At 49.0% G+C, this 23,646-nt stretch overlaps 2 protein-coding genes across 2 annotated transcripts in view; both read right to left on the bottom strand.

The window, feature by feature from the left end:
• akirin1 (akirin 1) overlaps positions 1–9,849 on the bottom strand; it is a 12,442-nt gene extending 2,593 nt beyond the window's left edge. Inside the window, exons 1-3 of the mRNA XM_036539253.1 lie at positions 9,495–9,849; positions 1,610–1,732; positions 335–469 (exon numbers count right to left, since the gene is read on the bottom strand). Coding sequence (XP_036395146.1) covers positions 335–469; positions 1,610–1,732; positions 9,495–9,699 — 463 coding nt within the window. The 5' untranslated portion in view covers positions 9,700–9,849. The remainder of the gene's footprint in view (positions 1–334; positions 470–1,609; positions 1,733–9,494) is intronic.
• Positions 9,850–14,348: 4,499 nt separating this feature from the next.
• Positions 14,349–23,225, bottom strand: cnr2 (cannabinoid receptor 2). The gene is made up of 2 exons (XM_036538549.1): positions 23,061–23,225; positions 14,349–15,658 (listed from the first exon to the last, which is right to left on the bottom strand). The coding sequence occupies exon 2, from the start codon at positions 15,483–15,485 to the stop codon at positions 14,349–14,351; it is 1,137 nt and encodes a 378-aa protein (XP_036394442.1). The 5' UTR covers positions 15,486–15,658; positions 23,061–23,225.
• Between the last annotated feature and the right edge of the window lie 421 nt (positions 23,226–23,646).

Genomic DNA, 23,646 nt, shown 5'->3' with positions numbered 1-23,646 from the left:
GGAAATGAGTGAGTGCATCGCAGCAGGGACACAGCTGTACCAAGGCAGGTGTGTGGCAGTCTCCTACAGATCAGAGTTACACACCACTCAGACCCCCCCTGTCAATCTGCTGTACAGACAGGACCCATTACAAGGGATCTGCCTCTCTGCTGCCCTCAGGGAAAAGCGGTTGCTGTCTCTGAGTGTGAAACAGATGGAGCTGGAGACATTCAGTATCTGAGCCCAATGTGAGCCCCCCCTCACCCTCAGTCACCAGGGGGAGGGTGTGCTGGTGGGAGTGCGCTAAGCTCCGCCTGCTGAAAAGCTGCCGGACAAGGCTGAGGGCGGGGCTTACCTGCGAGTTTTGTGTTGAGGATGTGTTCGTACTCCTCGCGGATCTTCTCTTCGTGGTCTTTGAGGAGACGCTCACACAGGTAGCCCACCTGTCGCAGGGTGAACGAGGGCTGGTCCTTCCTCACCGAGGAGGCACCTGGAGCAGAGCGAGAGCGAGAGAGAGGGAGAGAGAGATGTGTCACTGAGAGACCAGCCTACCTGTACCACCCCCCCCCCCCCCCTACCAGGGCCCACAGCACCAGAGTCCTGAAATACACCCTGGGGGCCCCACCCTCAGCTCTGTCACAGCACTGTCCCTCTCAGGAGTCACATATCGGCAGCTCAATGCCTGCTCTCCCTCCCCTGTCCTTCCAGCAGACCCTCACATAACACAAGCGCACGGGCGGCACGATTTACGAGCCGGCCTGCGAGGCGCTGGCCTGCGCACACCTCGGCATGCTAAACCCTCCCCTCTGAGGCAAACACCGGGACAAGGTCACGGCGGAGAGGAGCCCCATCCCGGCAGCTGGACCTGAGGGGTAAGACTGTTTCCAGAGCCCCGGCCAGCCTGGCGCAGGCACACAGCACCCTGTAATTCCATTACAGTCTCTTAAGCACTGTCACAGGCAAAGGACCGGGGGAGGGGACGGGCCGCCCCTCCAATCCTGTTAGGAATAAAGCCTGTTAAGATGAGGCAGGATGACCAGTGTCTCTCACACACAGAGACCTGCCTGAAACAAGGCAAAGGAGCTTTGCTCCCGGGACACCGCAGACTCACGTGGGCGCTGGGACAGCCTAAGGCCTGCGTCACAGAGAGGGCCTGGAGAAACAGACAAACCTTAACCTCACAGCCGCACTGCAGGGCAACACTCTGAAGTCCATACACAGCCTCGGCATGGCTTACACCCCACCAGCACAGCTGAAGACTTTACCATCAGGCCTGCAATCAGCTGGTAAGTGACTCTCAGATTGCAACCCACCCCCACGGCGGTGTACGACAGGGAGGGGGGTTAAAATTAGACTGCTGCTGGTGTTGGTTGCTGACTGACCGCATGGCAGACATGGACAGGGATTGGATAATGCCACAGGGGGTTACCTGGGGGAGAGCTGAGGGTGGGGCTTTACCTGACAGGGAGATGGGGGTGGTCTTACCTGGTGGGGAGGTGGATTTGGCAGTGATTGGGTAGTGTCAGAGAGGAGGAGGGAGTTACCTGGTCAGTGATTGGGTAGTGTCAGGAAGGAGGTGGGAGTTACCTGGTCAGTGATTGGGTAGTGTCAGAGAGGAGGAGGGCGTTACCTGGTGGGGAGCTGGGCGCAGGGAGGGCGGGGCTGCAGCCCTCGCTCTGGTTGAAGGCCCCCTCCAGCTGCCGCCGCCTCTGGTAGCGGCTGTACTCCTGCTTAATGTTCTGGAAGATCTGCTCTGTGGACGGCAAACAAGGAGAGGGTGAGGACCGCGGGGCCTGCAGAGACATTAATGAGAGCTACAGCAGACTCCCCCCGACAGACTGCAAACCGAACCTGTCTGTGAATGAGCGTTCGGTCTCCAGCTCTTCAGTTCTCCACATCTAAAGTGAGCTCTAACACTAATCCTTGCTAACTTCGAGTCCCCCGCAGCCAGCGCCTCTCAAAACCGAAAGCAGAAGCTACCCCACTGTAACCTCTACCCTGCAGCAGAAGCTATGACGAGCCCCTCTGGAGACGTGACTCCCAGCCGCCCCCACCCCCCCTGACTGATGGCTGGAAGGGGTGAAGCAACTGCAAGTTTCATTTCTGCCCCCAGGACACTGAGTGCTGGGTCTTCTCACCAGCAGCTCGTGTGAAAAACAAAAGGAAGGGCTGTACACCCAAACAGCCAAGCTGTGCTGCTGTGCGCAGGGAAGTGTCCACCCCACCTAAATAAAAGCACTGTCCATCCCTGTGCATGCGGAGGGCAGGCAGGGCCTGGCCACTCCTGCGAGTGCGCAGGGAAGCGGGGTGGTGTGCAGCAGCTGAATCTGGGTGATAGGGGCCGCATTGCGGAGGGCGAATGAAACCTTGCACCATTGCGACCTCGTTTTTTTCGCGTGCGGAGAAAGTGGGTTGTGTTTGAGCGCTGCGGGGGAAGAGGGCTGGGGTTTGGACACGCCTCTTTATCTGCCGAGGCCCTGTGCGTTTATCTCGGCCGCGTGCTGCCTGGCTCACGCCTTCACGCGTGTATTAATAGAGAGGGCTTTCCAGGGGACGGACACAGCCCTGTAAAAAGGGCCCCTCTGTGATAACACCCAGCTCTGCAGCTCAGCGGAGACCGCGAGAGCGGGGGTTGGATCGGGAGGGGGGGGTAAAGCATTCCTGTATTTACAAAGCAGCTCTGACCAGGGCTGTCCTGGCGGCCGTGTTTACTCAGCAACACACAGGCTTTTCACACTGAACAAAGCCAGGCCTGCGGAGACACTCCCCTGGCAGGGAGAGGCCAGGGATGGGGGCTGGGCTGGGGTGCACCCCTCGCCCCCTTCAGGGCACCCCCCCTCTCTGGGGCAGGCGATGCTGTAGGCAGGACTAAGGCACGTCTGCCAGAGAGAAAGGCCAATGTCCAAGGTATAATCAGAGCCTTACTGGCTAACAGGACCCGGGTTTCTCCATGGCTCCCTACTCAAAAGGGATTTATATTTCCTGGGAACTTTCATGACTTAATACATGTAAGATTTGATTACTTTTACAGTTAGTAGAGTAGTAGAATTCTCACCAACTTTGGCTACTCTGAATATGTGTGCAAAAGCTTAGAGACACTAGAGAATTTTTCCTCATTTGATATTTTCACTACTTTAGGGACCATGGGCCATCCTGCAACTTTCCTTGACTTTTTCTGGACTTTCCAGGAGGAAAATATTTTCAAATTTTACAGTGGGGATCCTGTTCTTTAGAGCCACATGACTGTCCCTTTGGATCAGTGGACAGAATGCACTCCAGATGAAGTCATGAATTCCTAACTGTCAGTCCTGCAACAGCGCAAACATATCCACTCTGAGGACAACAGTCCAGTGACTGATGTATGAAAGTAACCCTGGCTTCCCTTGTGTTGCACAAGTTAACTTAGGGCAGGGATTTAACAGTGTTATGCTCACACTCACTGGTCTGGGAGTGTTGCTAGCCTGGTCTGACAGAGCATCACTGTACCTGTCCAGCTGCAGTCTGAGGAATGATTCTAGAACAGCCCATAGTGCACACACATGCATGCACACACATACACAGACAAAACACTGATCAGTTTCTTTGACCTGATACTGTAAGGTAATCTATTACACCCCTTCCTTCCAAAAAAGCCTGGCTATACGGGTATAGCCCCCCCCCCCCAAGACTCTGCCAACAACGAGGTGTTGCCTAGCGACAGAGTGACCTGGCTGTGGCCGGGCCGGGCGATCAATCACTGCTACTTCCGGGCGAGGGGGGGGGGGGGTAGCGGGGTAGCCAGTAGCCCGAGAGCTCAATGGGAACAAAACACAGCGTAAAAAAACAGGAGGCTGGCGTGACAGCGGGACCAGAGGGCGGGGCGGGACCAGAGGGCGGGGCGGGCAGAGCGCAACGCTTCCCCGCCAGCGCGGACCGATAATGCCCCTGCTTCAGGATTCCGCAGCGTCCAGGAAGCACTTTGCGCTGTGGCTCAGGCCAAGTCCACACAGAGGGGCCCTCGGGGGTTTAACCACAGCGGCGATTAGGGAAGAAAGGCCAGACTGGCGAGCGGCTCAGTGCATGCCAGCTCCCAGCGAACAGAGACCGACTCCATGGAAACTGGAGTGTGATGAGGGCGGCTTCCAGAGGGGTGGAGCTCCGCCCCCGCAGCGCTCTCATCAAATCCAAAATGCCAAGTAGTGGGTACCCTTATGGGTTCCTATATGCAATAACCTTTTATTATTGCAAACAAAGGCTACATATCTGCAAGGACGTACGTAGCTTTCTGCCAGGACCTGTCTACGTGACCACGTCACGCATCAATGCAACAGCGTGTCCATTCGTTTAGATACAAGCTAGCATGCATGGCTAACGTCACAACAGTGTGAAAGTTTGATGATGGCAAGGTACTTGTACAGTTACTGTTCTGTTGAATCTTTATTTGCAGGGAGATGAAGGCCCTAAATCCAAAGTACACACCTCCATCCAGAGATAGTTTGACCAATCAACTGATTCCTGCCTGGTGGAAAAGTCAAATATTATATATGAGCTCAATGATGGTAGTAAATACTAGTAAATAAGTAAATACTATTTATGTTGTGAATGTTCAGTTAACACTTAAAAGAATAAAGATATTTTTGTAAACTAAACATTTGACCTCCTTTTTTTACCATCTTGGAATCGAAACGGGGAATCGATAAGCAGAATCGGAATCGGAATGGGTAAAATTCAAACAATACCCAACCCTACTGGCGCACATCTCCCTTCCTGAAAGCCCCAGCTCATGAGAGCCCGGCTGAGAGCACCGCACTGCTCGGACGCTCACGGCACACGCCCCCAGACGCAGCCTCCATCACAGACACGTACTTTCACACCCGCCTTCCTCTCACCCTCTCTCAGCCGCCACTCAAACCTCAAGACCTACTGTGGGTTTGTTTTTCAAATTGTCAACAAATCGCCCCATATTCAACATAAAAGCATCTCACAAAAAAAAAAAAAACTATGCACGCCCAGTTCCGCAGTGGGGAGAGCTCTCCAAACACAGTACAGCACCCACTGCTCTAGTGCAGCAGCCCCCCTACACGGGCAGCAGCCCCCCTACACGGGCAGCAGCCCAGGGTGGCCATCTTGGACAGCGAGGCCTGGACCCGGCTGTCAGGAGGGAAGAAACACCGATTCTGACCCACTACTGAGAGAGCGGCACACAGGGATGGGCAAGAGACATTTCCACCAGCGGCCTCCTCCTCCAGGCCTCCTCCTCCTGCTCCTCAGAGCCCTCTGCTCAGGCCTCCTGGCATCTCCAGGGCTGGATTTGGCAGATTAGTCTCAGTCCTGAGCCCGCGGGCGGGGGGTGAGGGGAAGGGCTAGGGTTTCGGCGTCTCTGCGCCTGTAATGGAGGCGGCTGTGGCAGCGCAATGCCCCAGGCCCCCGCCTGCCTGTCATCTGAAGCCATCGGACGTGAAGCGCTTCCACAGCCAATAAAGAGCGCTGATCTGCCACTGGGAGATGCTCGGTCTCGCATTTTAATGGCTGCGCTTTGTGCATTTCCACAACGCTGTGAAACGCTTCCACACAGAACCGCCAACCTGGATTTGTCTGACAGTGTGTGTGTGTGTATTTTAATCTTCTGGACAGCTCGAGCCACCTGACCAGCACCATGTGGGCCTCAAACAGAGATGGAGGGAAAAAGGACCTGCTTTCCAGCCCCGGGACCCCAGGACACGTCACACCCCATGCGTTCGTGTTTTAAAAGCACACTTCTGACATCGGCACACAGCCCTTCTGCCTGGCTGGGCATGAGCTCTGACCCCTGATAAACGCTGATGCTCGACTCGCATTAAGACGCGCTGCTGGCACAGACGGAGAAGCTGCACGCGCCGGTTCAGACACACGATTACTGCATGCCCCGCGGCGCTGTGCATCGCTGTTCTCACACAGCGCTGACCCGCCCGGGGAGGGGCGGTCTGGGAGGGCTGACGGCCCCTCGCAGCCAGGGAAGGACGAGGGCGACAGGGAGGGCACACTGTACACGCTGCGCTGGAAATAAACACAGGCCTCACCGCGTGAGGAAGCGCAGAGACGACACCCTGCACAGGAAGCGTGCCGCGACCTCTCTTCCGCAGCGAGAGGAACACGGGCGCATCTGCAGACACCTGCGCCCGCCGAATCAGGCCAGCGCAAAGCAAACACCCAGAGCAGCCATCACGCCGCTCCATTACCCACAATGCCCGGGCTTCCATTTCATCTCCTCCTTCACACAGGTTAGGCTGGGAGCCTGTTCAAACACAGTGCCACTGCCTTGAACATGCAAGTGTTTGTAAAGACCTTTTCTGCCCTGCTAACTTTTTGGGCTGTAACACAAATCCCCATCCCACACACTTGCATACCAATTACCTTCGTAAAAATCACAAACTGGATTGTTCCAGCGAATCTCCTGGTGGTTTTGCCTGCTGAATCCCTGCAGGGCAGAGGCTGGATCACTGTGCTTGCCAACATAAACACAGAGCTGTTTTCACATCTCGCTCTCTCTCCCCCTGCTACAACAGCATGGGGCCATCCACTGCGCATATCAGTGCATCATCCTTACCCTGCCATGGCCTCTGCTCTGACACACACTCTCACACACACACACTCCAGCTGACAGAAGGCATTTCTGTGTAATGTGTTTCCTGGGCATCCGTGTGCTCGAGCATGCCCTCAGCCTGGCGAGGCCTCACAGTCAGCCCCAGAGTCTGGTGTGCCTGGGTTGCACATTTCAAAGACAGAGCCGGGACGGGGCACGCAAGGCAGCTGTGTGACACCAGGAAGTTCCCCGCAGCCACAGGGGGTGTGTGGGAGGCGGGGTGGGGGCTCCCACGTCCCCCGCTGTCACGCAGGAAATTCCAGGACACGCATGCCACCCCCACAGGTGGATCAGCCCCCCGCAGCGGAGACGCCCACGTGCCAGCGGACATGGTAGGAGGAAATTACAGCGCAGTTCGGCTGAGCTCCGCGCCCGGCACTCCGCTGGGAGAGGCCAGGCAGGGAAATCAAAACGAGCAGCGGACAGCGGTCAGCTGACGCCAGGGCCCAGCACAGGAGCTGTCTGACAGAGAAGGCACCGGCTACAGGCACAGCCCAGAGTAATGAGGGCGGGTGGGTGAAAAAACAAAAGGCCGCTTGTCCTTTGGGTTACCAACCCAAACAAAAGCCCGAGACGGGGCATACTCTCCTATCAGCTTTTGTGTCATTGACATTCCTTGCACGCTGATTCATGACAGGAGGGCTTGCTGTGCTAAACTGCAGCAGGAAACACGTTTGAATTATCTTTTAATTCAATGCCTGTTAAGACAAAAAGGATTACTGTGTGCACTGAATGATTCATTAAAATGAATGAGGGGGGCTACCCTAATGACTAGAGTTCAACTGCTTGGATTTGCAGTGCTACAAGCCTGTGACGCACGATGTGCATAGCTCCACACTGAAATATGATCGAGCTGAGCCAAATGGAAGCAGAGCTTTAATTAGGATTTATACAGGTTGGGGATTATAGCTGCTGTCAAACGGCCCTTCCCAATGAGCCGCGCAGTACAATGCGCTTCGCCGGATTTCAGCCGAGATATCCAGGTAATTATCTCCCTCGCCCCCAGCGGCCTCCGAACCATTCAATCCTCACAGGAGAGCGCTTTTTCAAACGAGTGGGCAGGGAGGGTGCGAGCATAAAGGAAGAGAACAATGCCCGTATGGAGAGAACCGACAGAGGTAGAACTAGCACGTCGGTTCCCACAGCGAACAATGCCAAACACCCGCAGAAAAGCCGGAGCTTTAGAATCCACCAGCATAGCATGGGACCGCTTTGTTACCGCCCTCAACCCAGAGTCCGATCACATTCACCCTGCGTTTCGCCATTATTGCCAAAAACAGGCGTGCTTCCTTAAAAGGAGCGATGACGCCATTGTTGCAAAAAAAAACTATAACTTGCTTCGAAAATGAAATTAAAGAAACGATCAGATTCCCTTGCGGGGCGCGGTGGATTGCAAGGGGGAGGCAATGCGTAGCCGATCTGCCCAAACTTCTCCCGGATATAGCAGTTAACAAGCAACGCACCGTTTTGACAACATGCAACAACCGTGGAGGATTTAAGACGGCTAAAACAAGTTGGGGGGGGGGAGAACAGCACTTTAAAAATCTCGCCGAACTGGACATCGGACAGTAAAACCAAAGCATTCACACCGAGTAAAGCCCCTGTGGGCGACTTTCCTCCAAAACGACGCTATTTAGCGCAATCTGAAAGTAGGAATTTAAAATGCGACATTCTTCTGCACCCAACCCCCACCATCATCAATCAAGAGCAGGGAAGCGGTTAGCCAGAAAGCTTTTACTTTCATAGCTTCCAATGTACGTCTTACCTACATTTCGCTTGGTGAGCCAAGCCCATAAACATCCAGACAACATTTACTTGTATTGGACTTGGTTATTTTGACTAATTGCACAGACTAGTGTACCTTAGCCACGTACAGACTTTGGGGCTTTGGTCTGCTAACTGTATGGATTGTTATCGACGATTAGCCACCTGGCTAGCTGTATCTGAACTTTGAACCAAAACAAGCGATAGCGTTGCAGACAACCGGCACGAAAAGCAAAACGATGATAATCTGTGGCGTTCAAATAAAGCTGGCCGTAATATCAGCCATCCACATCAGACTCCTCAGATTCAACCGACCAAACCGGAGGACCCATTCCTACAGCCAGTTTCGTTAGTATGAGGTCTGAAGAAAGACGAAAACAAAAGACCAATTGGTCGACTCAATTAGCTAATCGGTTAGCCGGTGGCCATTTGGCATTTGAGTTTCTCAAGGACTCATCGGTTGCATTCTTTCAACTCCATTTCAACAGATAGCTAGCAAGGTTAGCAAGCTAACTCCATGTCAATACATAGCTAACGCTAACAAGCCAACTCATTTCAGTAGATAGCTAACGCTAGCAAGCTGGCATCACCATTATTTCGCTAGACAGCTAACGTTAGCATAGCAAGCTAGCGTTAGCCGAAACAAAGCAATTAGCCTAGCTAGACAGCGAGCTGATTCGCTACGCTCACTACCGTGCCTCGCCATGCTTAGACGTTTGCTAGCTAGGGATCTTCGCAGGACGGGTAGCTTGCCAGTTAACTAGACAATTTTAGTATAGATAGCTACCGTTAGCCTAAATTCTTCCGCTCAAGGCTAGCCAGACTAGCTTAGCTACCTAGCGTTACAGCCACACTTAATCAATCGTGGATTATGAACCGTGCCAAGACAGAAATCAAAACGCAACTAAGAGTAAGGGGAAACCTACTTTCAAAGCATGTTGCGACAGCAATACACCTGCCATGATACTTGAAGATTCGTGATTCTACATTAATAAAACCCCTGAGCAAAATTAAATACATCTGCGTGTAATCTTACGACCCCCCCCCCCTCCCAGTCGGCTCTCCCCATTCCACTCCACCCCAACCCCCTCCCCCCTCTCAACCCTCCTGATCTAACACAAATAAATTCATTATTCAAGAATATTTTTACCTGGGGTAAGCCTGTGTTCTCCTCCCATCGACTGAGGCGACGACGAGTGCGAGGGACTGTCTGTGGGCGGCCGGAGATTGCATCTTTGCGGGGACGGAGTGCCTGGGGTCCCCGGCAGCGGGTTGCACCTCCTCCGCTTTGGGGACTGGGGACTCAGGAGGGCCTCAAACTCCATCGAGCGCTTTAACGTGGCTCCACACGCCATGGTTGTTTGAGGTTATAGTGTACGGAGAAGAAATAGTAAAAAAAAATCGCACCACAAATACAACACGAAGCGATGAAAGAAAACAATTTACAATCCGCCTCCCCTGTCTCCACCACCCTTCGGTATTTTACAATGGCGTCTCCAGCCGGGTTTATGTGCCGACTGCCGAGCCTGTATCAAAATCCTAATACGTCACGCCGGGGGACTGTTCCATTACCAAAATAGGGTGGATAATAATGTAAAATCTACATGAAATTGCCTCTCTCTCTCTCAATGTAGTAAAATTCATGTACTTATATTATTTACTGTCTTTATAAAATACGTTTAATATATGATTATTTGAAATTATTTTCAGTGTGATTGCGTAAATGTCGCCTGTAATGTACACCACCCCTTTCTTTAATGGTGATTGTTTTTAGTCAAACTCAAACTGTAAACTCACGAGACCGAGCAGTTAGGGGGCGGGGCTTGCTAGGTGTAACCGCTGCTAGCTGCTCGAACGTAACAGCTAACGCTGATCGCTAGCCGTGTTAGCCGGTTACTTGCTGTATTTACAGTGTGTCGAACTATTTTTTCTTTTAAATGTCACAAATGTTCTCAGTTCCTCATGGTTACATGAGATCCACACACGTTTGAATTTAAGTGTCGACATATCAGACAGTTCCTGGGGTCTTTACATGGGTTAGCTAATAATAAAGAAACTGTAGCTAACTTAGACTAGTTAATATTCGGGTAATGGCATAACGTCCTAGTTAGCTAGTTAGGTAGCTGTTTATAAAAACGAAGTTTGGTCCGGTTGGCTGGCTAGGTGGCTACACATGTAACTAAATTATGTAAGAAAAAAATTTAAATCTAAAATTTCAGAAATGAATATTATTGAGTTAATTTTATGCTATCACATTCTGACTGGCTTTGTTCTCATTTACTGACTGTAACAAAGCTAACTGTTAGCAACAAAGCAAATATGTAATTTTTGCTTTGTAATAAAAGGAAAAGTGTCGAGATTTCTGAAAACAATATGAAGCCGAGATACCTTAAGCAGGCATTATTATTATTATTGTTAGCCTATTATATGTATTTCTTGGTTTATATATCTAAACATAACGAATACATGCTCAAAGTGAATAATATTTTTAAGGTTTTTTTCAGTGTAGGCAAAGATGGCATTAGCCGTGAAACAACTGAAAGGGGATGCCTTGTCTTTCATGGTGAGCAATACTAAGATTACATCATATTCTACTAAACAATTTTCCGTGAACCATATTTTACCATTTTTGTTAGTTCAGCCTTTCTTGCAGAACTAAACTTACAACAGTGTCATCTGCTTTGTTTCATTGTTGCAACACCATCCGTGGCATGATCTACAACAGCCAGATAAAGGGAAATCGCCTGATGTGAGCTTTTAAAAAGTGCAAAAAAAGAAAAATGCCGGACAAAACTGCAACTTCAGCGTTTTATTTTTAATTGATGTCATCGCACCACAGACTGCTACAGATGGATCGGTCATTTTAACCTTGCTGTGTTTGGTAAGCCGAGCCACTCAAAACAATGAACAGTGAAGCTGGGCTCAAGGGCCAAAGCAGAAACACTAGAAGCTTCATCAAGCAAAACACTGACAGAACGAGACAGCAGCTTCAGAGACACGGTCATGCCCACATCGCAGCAGGGCAATTAATGCCTTTGTGGTCGTCCTCTACATATGAAAATCAAAGGTGACGTTTCAGCTGGGAGGCCTGACGCAGTTGGTGCGCTGGGTTCAGGAGAGATCTAGCAGAGAGCTTCTTAGGGCTTACTTTTTACTATAGCTTATTTTTCCTGTGTTCTGTTTTGTCTGCCACAATGTTGGTCACAGGGGGGAATGTTGTGGAGACTCTCAGAAACACAGCATCCCTGGACCCTTCCTGGGAGATCTGCTTGGGATTTTGCAGTTCAATGCAGGATTGCAGCTGTGCTTGTAAATTGCTGTGTAGTCAGAGATTACCTACTGTACATGCATGCAAGCTTACACAGGTACAGCGATTCTTTTTGGCTGTGAATGGAGGAAATGGCTCTGCAATCAGTAGTGACCCTCTCTCCCTTACTGCCTTGCTGACTCATTCATTGAGCAAGTGGCTGTTGCAGTAACTGTACTCTACCACTAGAGGGAAATGCTGACAAAAGTAGCTGTCGGTATTGGGGAAGTGCCTTTGTTTTTTTTTTAATTACGGACAAGCAGGTCAGTTTGAGGAGCTGGCAGAAAGTGTTTCCAACTAAGACCTGCAGGTGCCTCATTCATGATCCACTGTGAGGAGCCCCATTTGAGGACTGAGTGTTTGTCTTTTATTGTTGTAGTATATGCTGTTTTGTGATTGTGTCATGGATTATTTAATTGTGTAGGAATACTGTTACTCTGTAACCCATTTCTGATACTGTTCTATCTTTGCCTGTCTAGTCTGTTAATGTATTGCAGAACTGGCAAAGGTTACTCATCTTAAACTGCACCCCTTCCTTTTTCCCCAGCAATCCAGCTGTTACCTGAGTAGTGTCACGCTCCACTGAGTCTTTTAACACCATTAATGTTGTTGTCCGGAGCCAATGAGTGCCTTTTGCTTCAGTCATTTATGTGACACTTTGGAGGAGTTAATTACAGGCCTCCACACAATTCTTTCCACTCCGCCCTTCCTCTTTCTCTCCCCGTCGCTCTCCCCCTCCCCCAGCCACCAGCCACGGCCAGGCCCTGCCACATCCCTCAACCTCTGACCCCTGCCTCCCCTCTGTGTCACATCCCCTCAGGGTGATTTTTAGTGCCAAATGGAGGGAGGTGAGTGCTCAACACCTTTCAGACCGCCCTGAAAGTCCAGCTTTGTCCCTTTTAAGGAGGAGAGCTGGCTGCTGGCCCTAGACTATCACAGCCTTTCTTGCATGTGTTTCTGCTTGCAGAACAAGGCTGCCTCAGGAAGTTTCCCTCGTAAGTGAGGTTCAGTAACAAGTAAATACAATATTAAATGGACCCACTGCAAGAGAACCAGTATTGTGTAATGTAATGTGTCTCAGATAGTGTGCACTGTGACATTATTTCTGAGACTGTTGTTTCATGATTACAGCTCTCTTTGCAGAACTAAACTGCAACAATCCCTGACGGCACTGACTGAAAGCGTTTGTTGGTAAACAGAGTTGCAGCTGGACGTTCTCACAGCTGTGTGAGGCGTGTGAGGAAGTGTGCACCGCAGCGATAGGAAGCACCGCGCGTGAGACGCTTCCCTCTCTGCACACAAAGGCCATTGTTGAGTTCCCACCCTGGTGTTGGCGCATGCAGATGAGATGCCCCGCAGCGGGCCCGGGGTGACCGCGTTACTCTCCCCAGCCTGTGCGGAGAGATGCGCAGCAGAGCAGAGACCTGCGTCACGCTGACACGCCTCGTCACGCTCACACGCCTCACTGCGCCACCTGAAATGCTGCTGGAGCATGCAGCTCAGACACCGGGGTTACCCGAGGTTAGGCTGACAGTCTCTCCTCTGAAAAGCACACCTTCTTATGAGGTGGATCTGGCTCCTGGGTGAGCTCATTGGTGCTGATGGGAAAGGAAGTCAGGTAGAACTAATCGGCACACACCACACAACACCTGCCTCTGGACCTCATCTCCCACGAGCACCACAGTGAAACAACACACAGTCTTTTATCTGCTGAAGTCACCCTGGCATTAAGGATAGATTTCCCATACGCCTTATAGAGGGGTGCCACATTCAGAACAGGATGCACATTTTTAGTTGGCAAGGGGACGGCCTGTTTATGCAGTGTGATCAGGGAAATGAGTGGAGTAAGGATGTACGGCGTGAAGAGAGAGCATTTTAATAGTAAGTGATCAATCACTGGCCCTCTGATCACTATGGAGAGGATGTGTTCTGAGTGAGCCTGGTGATGAATATGTGATGAATCTGACCTCGGTGGCCTTGGAAACACTGGCTGAGGGAGGCCAGCAGATTATGGCATTTCAGCAGAGATCAGATGATAGGATTTCTGCATGTCTGAGGCAGTGTGGTGGGGCCTGTTCTCAGGGAGATATACTGGAAACGGCTCTTTTAACCATGGAGCACAACCTTCATGACTGCGTAAATACAATATCATCATCATACATTCTTCATCCTACAAAACATTACAATAATAACACCAAACTTTCCATGCTTTCCTGTGGTGAATTTAGACAAATGTTGAAGCTAAAACATAAGGTTCAGCTCAGTCAGTTTATCTGTGTAAGCGCTCTGGCAGCGGCTGAGTAGGTAATGCACACACAGCTGTGACGTGAAACAGAACCGAAATGAACAACATTCCTCTTCTCAAGTTTGTTTCAAAACTAAGCCTCATGAGAAAACCACAAAATCACCTAACAAATCAAACAAAGTCCCGGATCCCACGTGGAGAGGCTTGACATGAAGTGAAACAGGCCGGAAGAAAGAGCTGGCATGTAATGCAGTCTCATCTGGAGGCTGGTTCTTTCCACGGTCCATTATCAGCTTATCTCAGTTCAGTTCCCATCAATAGACACACGAGCCCACTCACCTCCTTCTACCCCCTCCCTCTTTTCCTAAAGGGGCAGAAACAGCAAGTGAAGGTGATAATAAAAAGGCGGTAGCCCCTTTCCCACAGTGCACTGCTCCTAGCCCCTCCCCCCTTCACTTCCTGATGATGCCCAGCTGCTGTTTGTCCACTTTCTCGGACAGCGACCCCCGGAGAGCCTCGTCAGCCTCTGACGCCAGGCTGCTGTCGTTGGCCGCTGGGTGGGGGAGAGGAGGGGCGGTCCCCCTCCACGGGCAGCGGCCACAGATGCCCCGCCCGAGGGTGCGGCCCAGCGCCTCCCGCAGCTCCCGGCAGCGCAGCGCGTACAGCAGAGGGTTGACGGCGGAGTTGACGAGGCAGAGCGTGCTGCAGAAGGCGAAGGCGCGCTGGTGGGCCTTGGTGAGGCGCAGGGAGACGTCGGCCAGCATGAAGGAGAGCACGGGCAGCCAGCACACCACCAGGATCAGCAGGATCAGCCCCAGCATGCGCGCCAGCCTGATGTCCATGCGCATGCGCACCTGGCCGCCGGGCGCGGGCGCCAGCCGGGCCCCCTGCCGCCCCATCATGGCGGCCTCGTGCTGGTGCGCGCGCCACAGGATGAGCGCGTAGGCCGCCAGGATGAGGGCCAGCAGCACCAGCGTGAAGCTGGACCAGCAGGCCAGGTAGCGGTGGTGGATGTAGGGGAAGAGGCGGGAGCAGGGCGGGTTCAGGCCTGTGTGGCAAGTCCAGCCCATCAGCGGGAGGAAGGACACCAGGGCGGTGACGGCCCAGAGCAGCGCCAGTCCCACCAGCGCCCGGCGCCGCGTCAGCAGTGTCTTGTACTGCGGCGCGTGGTGGATGCAGAGGTAGCGGTCGAGCGCGGTCAGCAGCAGGCTTCCCACCGACCCCGTGAAGGCCAGCGTCACCCCGCCCAGCTTGAACAGGTAGGCCGACTTGTTGTCCTGCGGAGGCCCAAACAGGTGGAAGTCCAGGAAGCTGGCGGTGAAGAAGCAGCTGGCGAAGACGTCGGCCAGCGCCATGCTGCCGATGAAGAGGTAGGAGGGGCGGCGGCGCAGGGCGGGCGTGGCCACGATCAGACTCAGCACCAGCACGTTCTCCAGGAAGGTGACGGGGCCGGTGAGGAAGCAGATGGAGCCGATGGCCTTCTTCTCCTGCTCCGTCAGAACCATGTAGCACTGCAGCTTCTCGCACGAATCGTTCGAGACGGCTGCCTCGGCGGCTGCCTCGGCGTGGCTAATATTGTCCAAGGACATGGCCTCTGAGGGGTGCTGTCTCTCTGATCCGCAAGCAGCACCACTTCCTCTGTCACAGAAATGCTCAGGAGGAGGAACTGGGGTTCAGGCCAGCTCCCCAAAAGCGGTGCCAGTTGATTCAGTGGGGGTGTGCAGTCTGGCCTGTTTTGGTTGTTGTCTGTGAGAGATCACACCTGGAGGAGCGGACAGGGAGAAGAAGGCAAAACTACAGTGTTAAATGATTATTTTCATTCATTCATTTCAATTGCCAGATTTTTCTTACTTGCACATCTTTTATCCCCAAAATAATACAAATGACATTAACCTATCAGAGCACAGATTTTCAAATGTCCTCCCTCAAAATGATTAGAAATCTTGACCACATCACATAATAGACACCCATCTGTAAATCTGTAAACATAACATACATTTACTTTCTTCTTTAACATTTAAGTTCCGATTGCTTTTTTGTCATCATAATTACTTGCCTTTTACATAGACTATTTTACTTTTGTTTACGAACTGTCCACCAGTTTGAGAACAAATGATTCATGTCAAATACAAATAAGTGTTCAGATTTTACTTTTACATTATACTTTCATAGCAGATGCTTATTCAGAGCAACTCACATAGCTTACAACATTAACAAGTTTTCTATTTATACAGCTGGATATTTATTGACGAAGTTCAGAGAAGTACCTGGACCATGGATATAACAGCAATGGTCCTGCTCCTTACCACTATACCATACCGCTGACCAGACTTCAGACTGAAATCTGAATTAAAATGACCATTTAATACAGAAAATGTATTTTGCTGTCATGGGAAATCAGTAATGATTATTGTTGCCTTAAGTAAATGGGACAACAGGTTGTTTCACCCCTTTCAGCCACTAGATGGTGCCCTCATCTCCAGCTGAGCTGTAGGGCTGCCATTTGAAGTGTAGGCCTGGAAGATGTGCTTCGGACAGAAAGTGATTTTAGCTGGAAAGCACATCCTCTTCCCCTCCGTTATGCACTTAAATAATGATTTTATTACCCTGAGACAGCCTATACGCCTATGTGTATTATGTGAAGCTATAAAAGATGATAACAGGGCTCCAAAAATGCAATTTATCAGGTCTAATAGTGCTTGCCTCACACATTTTCCATCATTCCAGTAAAGTTTAGAGTCTCTGAGTCATGGGAACCATGCAGGTCACCCTCAGCACATCCAAAGTACACATATGCAGAAATAAGCTTTGCCGTTCATTTTAGAAGCTGTGTTGACTGTCCATCTACCGCGTCTGCCCTCAAAGTATAAAATCTCTCTCTCTCTCTGTATTATCTCTTCTCCCATCCCTCTCTCTCTGTTAGAAGGTATAAAAATATCAGGTCTGAGCACTCAGTGAAGCAGCAAAGAAACGTGAAAACTGTGTTTTTTATTCAGCACGTGTTTTCTCTGAAATAAAACCTAAAATCATCTGCTCTGTTCTTTTTTTTACCTTCCTTTCAGTAACATCCACGCCGGCAGACAGTAGGACAATACGCCTGGGTGACGCAGACAGAGAGGTGCACTGTGAGGCCGGAGTGCTTTTAGCATGCCCCACTCTCCCCCCCCCCCCCCCCCCCCCTCAGGTGCCCCCCCCCCCCTCACATGCCTCTTCTCCACCCCTACTCTGGAGCATGGATGCAATTTAGTGCTCGCTAAATTAATACTGCACTAAAAACACTCTCTCCTGCTCTATGACAAATATTTCATACGTTTCCACAGCCTGAACATAAATGATACACAGTGGTCTGAGAAGCCAGCACTGGTACTATTTCAACATGCCGGATGGTAATCCTGGTGGAGGTCAGAGAATTCAAGCCATACAGTGTCTAAAAGAGGTTGAACAATTTATTTAATGGAAATGAGCCATTTAGTGTCATTTAACGTCACAAAGTATAGTTAGTGATGGACTGGGATAAAGACCCTACAATGCTCTGGTGTCTTACCTAGGGGGTGTATTTGTGTACTTATCTGCTTCACTCACCTCATCCGATTGACTCTCATCTTCAAAGGCAGCTTTCAATATTCTGTTTTATGGGATAATTATGGGAGACTCACTTCTAAGCATTAACACTGAAAATTAATCCATATAAGAGAGCAAAAGGCTGATAATGGCATAGAACCTTTAATGCTTGTGGTAAATTACTTTGATGTCCTTCTGAATACAATACAATCAAATTAAATTATGCACAATTACTTTGCATAACATTTCATATTAAGTAAAGAGAATACAATAACAATACCATAATAATACCGTAATAATTAGCAATTGCTTTAATAAAAACTTTTCAAACATGATATTCCGTTTTGCTGCTTTATTTTTCAATCATCTTAAAAAACAGCAATCCCCAACACACACATGAACATGTTGAACTGATTCCTGTAAGTCAAGAGCAGGTGTGGGGTGCAATATATAAAACACTATGCAAACATGCTCATATTATTTCTTTAGATCTGAGTTTCATTGGAGTGCCATTGTTCTCATATTTGAGATCAAAAGAATATCAGAAACTGCAGTCATAAAAGATCCACAGTCAATGTTTTATACACAATGCCCCATATCCACAGAAGATTAAATAAGAACCAAAGATGATACAACAGAAAAAAATATGCATTGAATACCCATTTTTGTGCTTAAAAAGTTGTTATAATGTTATAAATGTTACAATGTTATAGTAATGCTAGATTTTAATCTCAACAACACATACATATAGTGAAGCGATATCGCTCATCTTAAGTGTATAACTTGAAAACACAGGTCCCTATACCTAAATAATCAGATACTACATTGATTGCCTCAGTGGCAACAGAAAGACTGGTTGGCAGTTCGTCTGGTTTTATCTACCATTGGCCCTGACTGTTAAAATGGAGGAAATGTTTTGGGTAGTGGGCTGTATTTGAGGAGTGACACTGTGAGACAGAAGAGTTTTCAGAAAAAAAATCAATTTTGGTAGCACACCAGTGATGTTGATGTCTCCTTCCACTAATCAAAATTTAGCATGCAGTTCAGCTGTGTTTCTCGACCATGTTTTATGTATTTGAACCGTACTAGCCCTTTAGATCTGAATAGATTGGAATCTCCTTTCACATAAGCGCTATTCATAATTCAGAAAGATCAAACTGAAGGCTGTTGTTTGAGTTCTTTTTTCTGCCACTGCCTTTATATGCTGTTATTTTTAATAAATTGTTCATTTCGCCAAAGATCAGTAAATTAAAGAGTGTACAGAGCATGGCCTTTCCTGGGAAATACTGTCAAGCCAGCATAAGGTCAGAGGGCTATGATTTTGATGTGTACAATGTGGACTGGCAAATGGTTCACTGTGCCCACAGAAAGCACCACTCTCTCAGACTCCTAGCTGCCTGCGGCCTCCTGGGGTCAGAGGTCAGAGGTCAGAAACTCGATTTTTATTTTAACAAAAATGCCGGCAAATGCACCCAGTGCAGGATTGTGTTGCAGTCTGATGTTGGTGCAGAAATGCCGCGGATGCTGACTTTGCCATTTTTGTTCTGTTTGCGGTGGGGCGTCGCCTACAGTGGGTGTGGCTAGTGGTGGAGAATCAGGGCATGGCTACGCGTACTTGCAGAGAAGTGGTCTGTGGGCATTGTGCAGCGGGCGTCTTTATTTTGACTTCGCATTGAGTTTGTTATTATAGAATTGGACAGAATTGAGGTTTATTGTCCTCAGAGAGGATATTTGTTTACCAGCCATGAAGAGAGTCATACATACAGTACATAGCACTGGCTGCCAGACAAAGATATAACACAGTGCAAGATTAGCCAGATGAAGAGAGATGTGGGTTAGGCATTTACTGATGCCTTGCCAAATGTTGAGAAATTCAATGACAACATTGGTTGTTTTTCAGCTTACATGATATGAATGCAATTCATCCCCAACCAGACATTATGAAACAAAAGGAGATGGAGATTAAAAGTCTTACATGGCTTGTAATCATGTCTAATTAATTCTGTCCTCTCTATGGAGAACAATAATTAATGCAGCAAATAGTATTCAGTGGCAATGTACTCAAACACTGACAGAAAAGCGCAATATAAAAATGGAGCAGGCGGATCCTTACAACCACAACGGGGGAGAGAGAGACAAACATTGGTTTCTCTGCAAATCCCCAAAACTGTTTCTGTGCTTACCTCCATAATAGAAAGCAATGCGTTCTCAAAAGAAGGTATCACTCAAAACCTTCAACAACAGAGAGAGTGCAGCTCTTGGGCCCTCGCCGTTTTCTATTTTTGTTGATTATCTGCCTTCAGGATGCAAGAATACAAATCGTTTACTTATGTACTGATGACACCATCACATATGCAGCAAGAGTTCCACAGATAGTCACCTCTCCGCAGGCTGATTTCAACAAAGGCGGTTTGATATGAGGAAGAGCAATTTACTGTGTCGTTTAGTACAAGAAGATGGGTACAATCGCAGGCTGGGAAATGTACTGTTTCTATAGAAGACGGCTTCATTCTGAATTGTCTTTTGAAAAACATGACAACTTTGACAATGGTGCAGAAAGGTCAGCTGTAACCTTGGGCTGTTACTCAGGTTCAGGCCCTGTTTTACAATTACAATGAGAAAGAGGCTGATAGCCCAAATACTTATGCCTGTGCTAGATTATAGTGATTTTATATATCATACCAAAATACATCAGTGACTCAGTTGCAAGTATCAGATGTTATATACAATAAACTACACAGATTTATTCTTAGGTGTCATTACAGAAAGCACCACTATGAAATGTAAAATGAGCTAAAGTGGCTGTCACCGTCACACAGACGACGGCTGCTCTGGTGTTCCCATTTTAATGCACCTACGATATTAAACTGTATGGAGTATGAGTGTGAGAATTCTCTAATATCGGAACATATTTAAAGTAAAGTACCAGGGGTAAATAATGAGTTTGGAAAAAAAGGCGTCAGGCCCCCGGTGGGTGGAGTAGCCTGCATACAAATCTGAAAACAATCACACATTTTGGTGCTCTTGTGTTCAATCAGGTTTGTAACCTGCAAGATAAGGTTATATTATAGGTATGTGCATCTGTTCCTTTGGTAATGCTAACCACTTTTCCCACTGTATAATAAATATGTTTGTGTTGCTGTTATATTGATTTTGCAAGGCGCCTCACCTCTTGAGTTTGTATCCTTTTTTTCCTGTTTTGTAATTTCTTTGGTATCTGGTCTGTAATGGTTATAATGGTCTAAAGTCTCTGTCTTGTCTGAAGTAAAGTTTTCTCTTCTGAAATCAGTGATGAGTGCACGTGTGTGTACGTGTGTCTGTGGTCACCGCAGACCTTTCCGAGTCCCTGCTCTCCGCTGCTGGGTCGCTTTCGCTTTGCGTTCTGCTTGCTGTAGCTGCTATTTGTGGAAGCCACCCGTGACCGCAGAGTGCACAGCAGGTCCCCACACTGATGGGAAAGCCAGTGCTGCGGGGCCTCGAGTCACAGTGTAAGAGCTGCCGGAGAGTTCCAGCCTTCATCGCGCCCCCGGAGGAATCGCACCGGAGCGGCGCAGTGGACGCTGGCTCCCTGTGCTTTTCCAGCGCCGTCTGAATGTGTGATACCCTGAGAGTCCCAGGCCTCTGAAATATGCATCACTTTGATTAGCTTTCTGTGTCCGTCCTCAGCTGTGCTTAAAAGTGAAATCGCCAGGCTCGGGGTAAGGTCCCCGCTGGGGCAGAGTGTGGCACAGGAGAGGATGCTGGGATACGCGGCTATAACGGGCACCAGCTGCAGGGAAGCCGAGGTGAGAAGGCGGGGAACAGAGTCCCGGACAGCGGCCCCGTCTCTGTCCCTGGATCAGGTTCAGGTTTATTCCAATAAAGGGTTGTGAGTGAGGGTAAGGGTAATCCTAACTGATCCCGGGTTGTGGTTGAGAGCGCAAACCTCTCAGGGCCTGGGACTAGACCCCGGTGTTCCCCACACGCCCTTTGAAACGTGGTGCGCAGACAGCTGCAGGGTGCAGGGATCCGCCAGGGTTAAAAACGGGAGACTGACGCTGCTGTTCAGCTCTGCCCATGGGGGTTCACACTCAAAAACATTTCTTCTGTTGTGAAAGTACTTGTATTAGCCTGTCCAGTAATGTGTGAAATGGATGAACTCTAGATCCAAGAGCCAAACAGCTCTGATATGGCTAAATGTCAAACAGCAAAAATATAGCTGTCAGTACACATAAAGTCTGAAAAAAGACCATGTTTTTCATTTTTGCCCAGATGTGTTTGGATTTATTAAGCAGACCGTGGTGTGTTTGCTGGCTAACCCTGACTCTACGCTCATCCATTTCCAGACACAGCAGCCCGCACAGTGGGGCTTGACAGATTGTGATTGCTCACTATTTTTATTACGAATATTTCCCCCTCTTTATTAAAACATGATATCAAATGCAGTAACGCCATGAATGAAAATAAATTACTTTTCGTCAGAAGCGTTATTGACTTTAGCAGCAATATTGCGCGGGGGAACTCTTACAGGAGGAAATGACTGCTGTATGTACCCTCTTTATTAAATCCCCAGAGCACTTCCACTCTGACCCACGTTGCTTATTTGGGTCTCTGCGCGAGTCTGTCTCCAGCCTTGGTCTGTTGCTCCAGCTACACCCTGAGTTTCCTCTTTTGTAACTTCTCACTGAAATATCCATCTTGGTCCCGAAATATCAACCCAGAAGGACATGGTAAGTGATTACGCTTGTGTAAAATCAATTTCCTTGTTGTCCTGGGAGGACAATTAAAAACAGGCTGGATTTCTCTGTGTACGTTCAGCTTCATATTAATAATATCAATTCCAGACACACCCCCGAAGTCTGTTAACCCTTTCCTCAACTGGAGCTGAAGTCTCAATATCTGTAAAATGACTTCCAACTGTGATTGGAAAATCAAGGATTACTAACTGGAATTCTAACCCCTTTAGTGATTGTCTCAGAATTCAGAGATCAATGTTTAGATAGAAGCACACTGAAACACAATGTAGCAGAGCTTTAGATTTGGCCTTAATTCTGTAAACGTAGCCTTCGCGTACCATCCTGATCACAACACTAGCCTCTGTTTTTCAGGTACCACTCACTGAAACGCACACGGTAGCCAGACCTTTGTGCGGGCAGTGCGTTCAGGATCAACAGCATATGATGAGACTATTTTAAACAAACTCTTTAGAAGTACTTGAAGCTGCGTGATGAATATTCAACTGAAAACAGTAACTTACAGAAAGGACAGATCTGACGATTTAAGGGAAAAAGCTTGCTGTCCCTATTTTTCAGGTGCTTATTGTCCTGCTAAGCTCAGGAGGAAATCACAAACTGTTGACCTCAGTCGACTTCACACCAAAAATGTGACATAAACAGCAATGCCCCTAAAATATTACCATTAATCACTGAACACATTGTCCTCAAATAAACAATAGCTACTGTACAGCGCAGTCACTGATAAACTGCTGAATCATTTCTTCTAATGTCTAAAAAAAAATGGAAATGCACATCACATATCATAAAAATATTTTGAGGCTCAATTAATATGAATCACAGACTGAATATGTGATATTGGACCAAATGGGAAAGAAGACAGGTGCTTACCTTGCGTGGATGCGTGCGTACGTTCTTGTGTACGTGTGCGCGCGTGTGTGTGTGTATACGCGTGTGTGTGTGCGTGTGTGTATATGTGTCTCAGCACTTCTTCGGTCCCTGTGTAGCGAACAGTGCCCAGCTCACAACACTGCCGTCCTCCTCTGGCCCCGGCCACAAACACACTGCCATAGCACAACTAGCAGGACTCTTCTGATTACTACACACCTGGTCAGAGAGGGGGCGAGAGAGAGAGAGAGAGAGAGAGAGAGAGAGAGAGAGAGAGAGAGAGAGAGAGAGAGAGAGGGAGAGGGAGAGGGAGAGAGAGAGAGGGAGGGGGAGAGAGAGAGAGAGAGAGAGAGAGAGAGGGAGGGAGAGAGAGGGAGAGAGAGAGAGGGAGAGGGAGGGAGAGAGAGGAAGAGAGAGGGAGAGAGGGAGAGAGAGAGAGGGGGGGAGGGGGAGGGAGAGAGAGAGAGAGAGAGAGAGAGAGAGAGAGAGGGAGAGGGAGAGAGAGAGAGAGAGAGGGAGAGAGGAGGGGAGAGAGAGAGAGAGAGAGAGAGAGAGAGAGAGGGAGAGAGAGAGAGTGAGAGTGAGAGAG

This window comes from Megalops cyprinoides, chromosome 10 (genome assembly GCF_013368585.1).
Source record: "Megalops cyprinoides isolate fMegCyp1 chromosome 10, fMegCyp1.pri, whole genome shotgun sequence".
In the NCBI taxonomy this organism is placed as follows: Eukaryota; Metazoa; Chordata; class Actinopteri; order Elopiformes; family Megalopidae; genus Megalops; species Megalops cyprinoides.
Note: the sequence above shows the minus strand (reverse complement) of the source record. Positions and strands in the feature narration are given on the sequence as shown.

Coding starts and splice junctions, on each gene's coding strand:
- cnr2 (XM_036538549.1), bottom strand. CDS start 15,485: ATGTCCTTGGACAATATTAGCCACGCCGAGGCAGCCGCCGAGGCAGCC.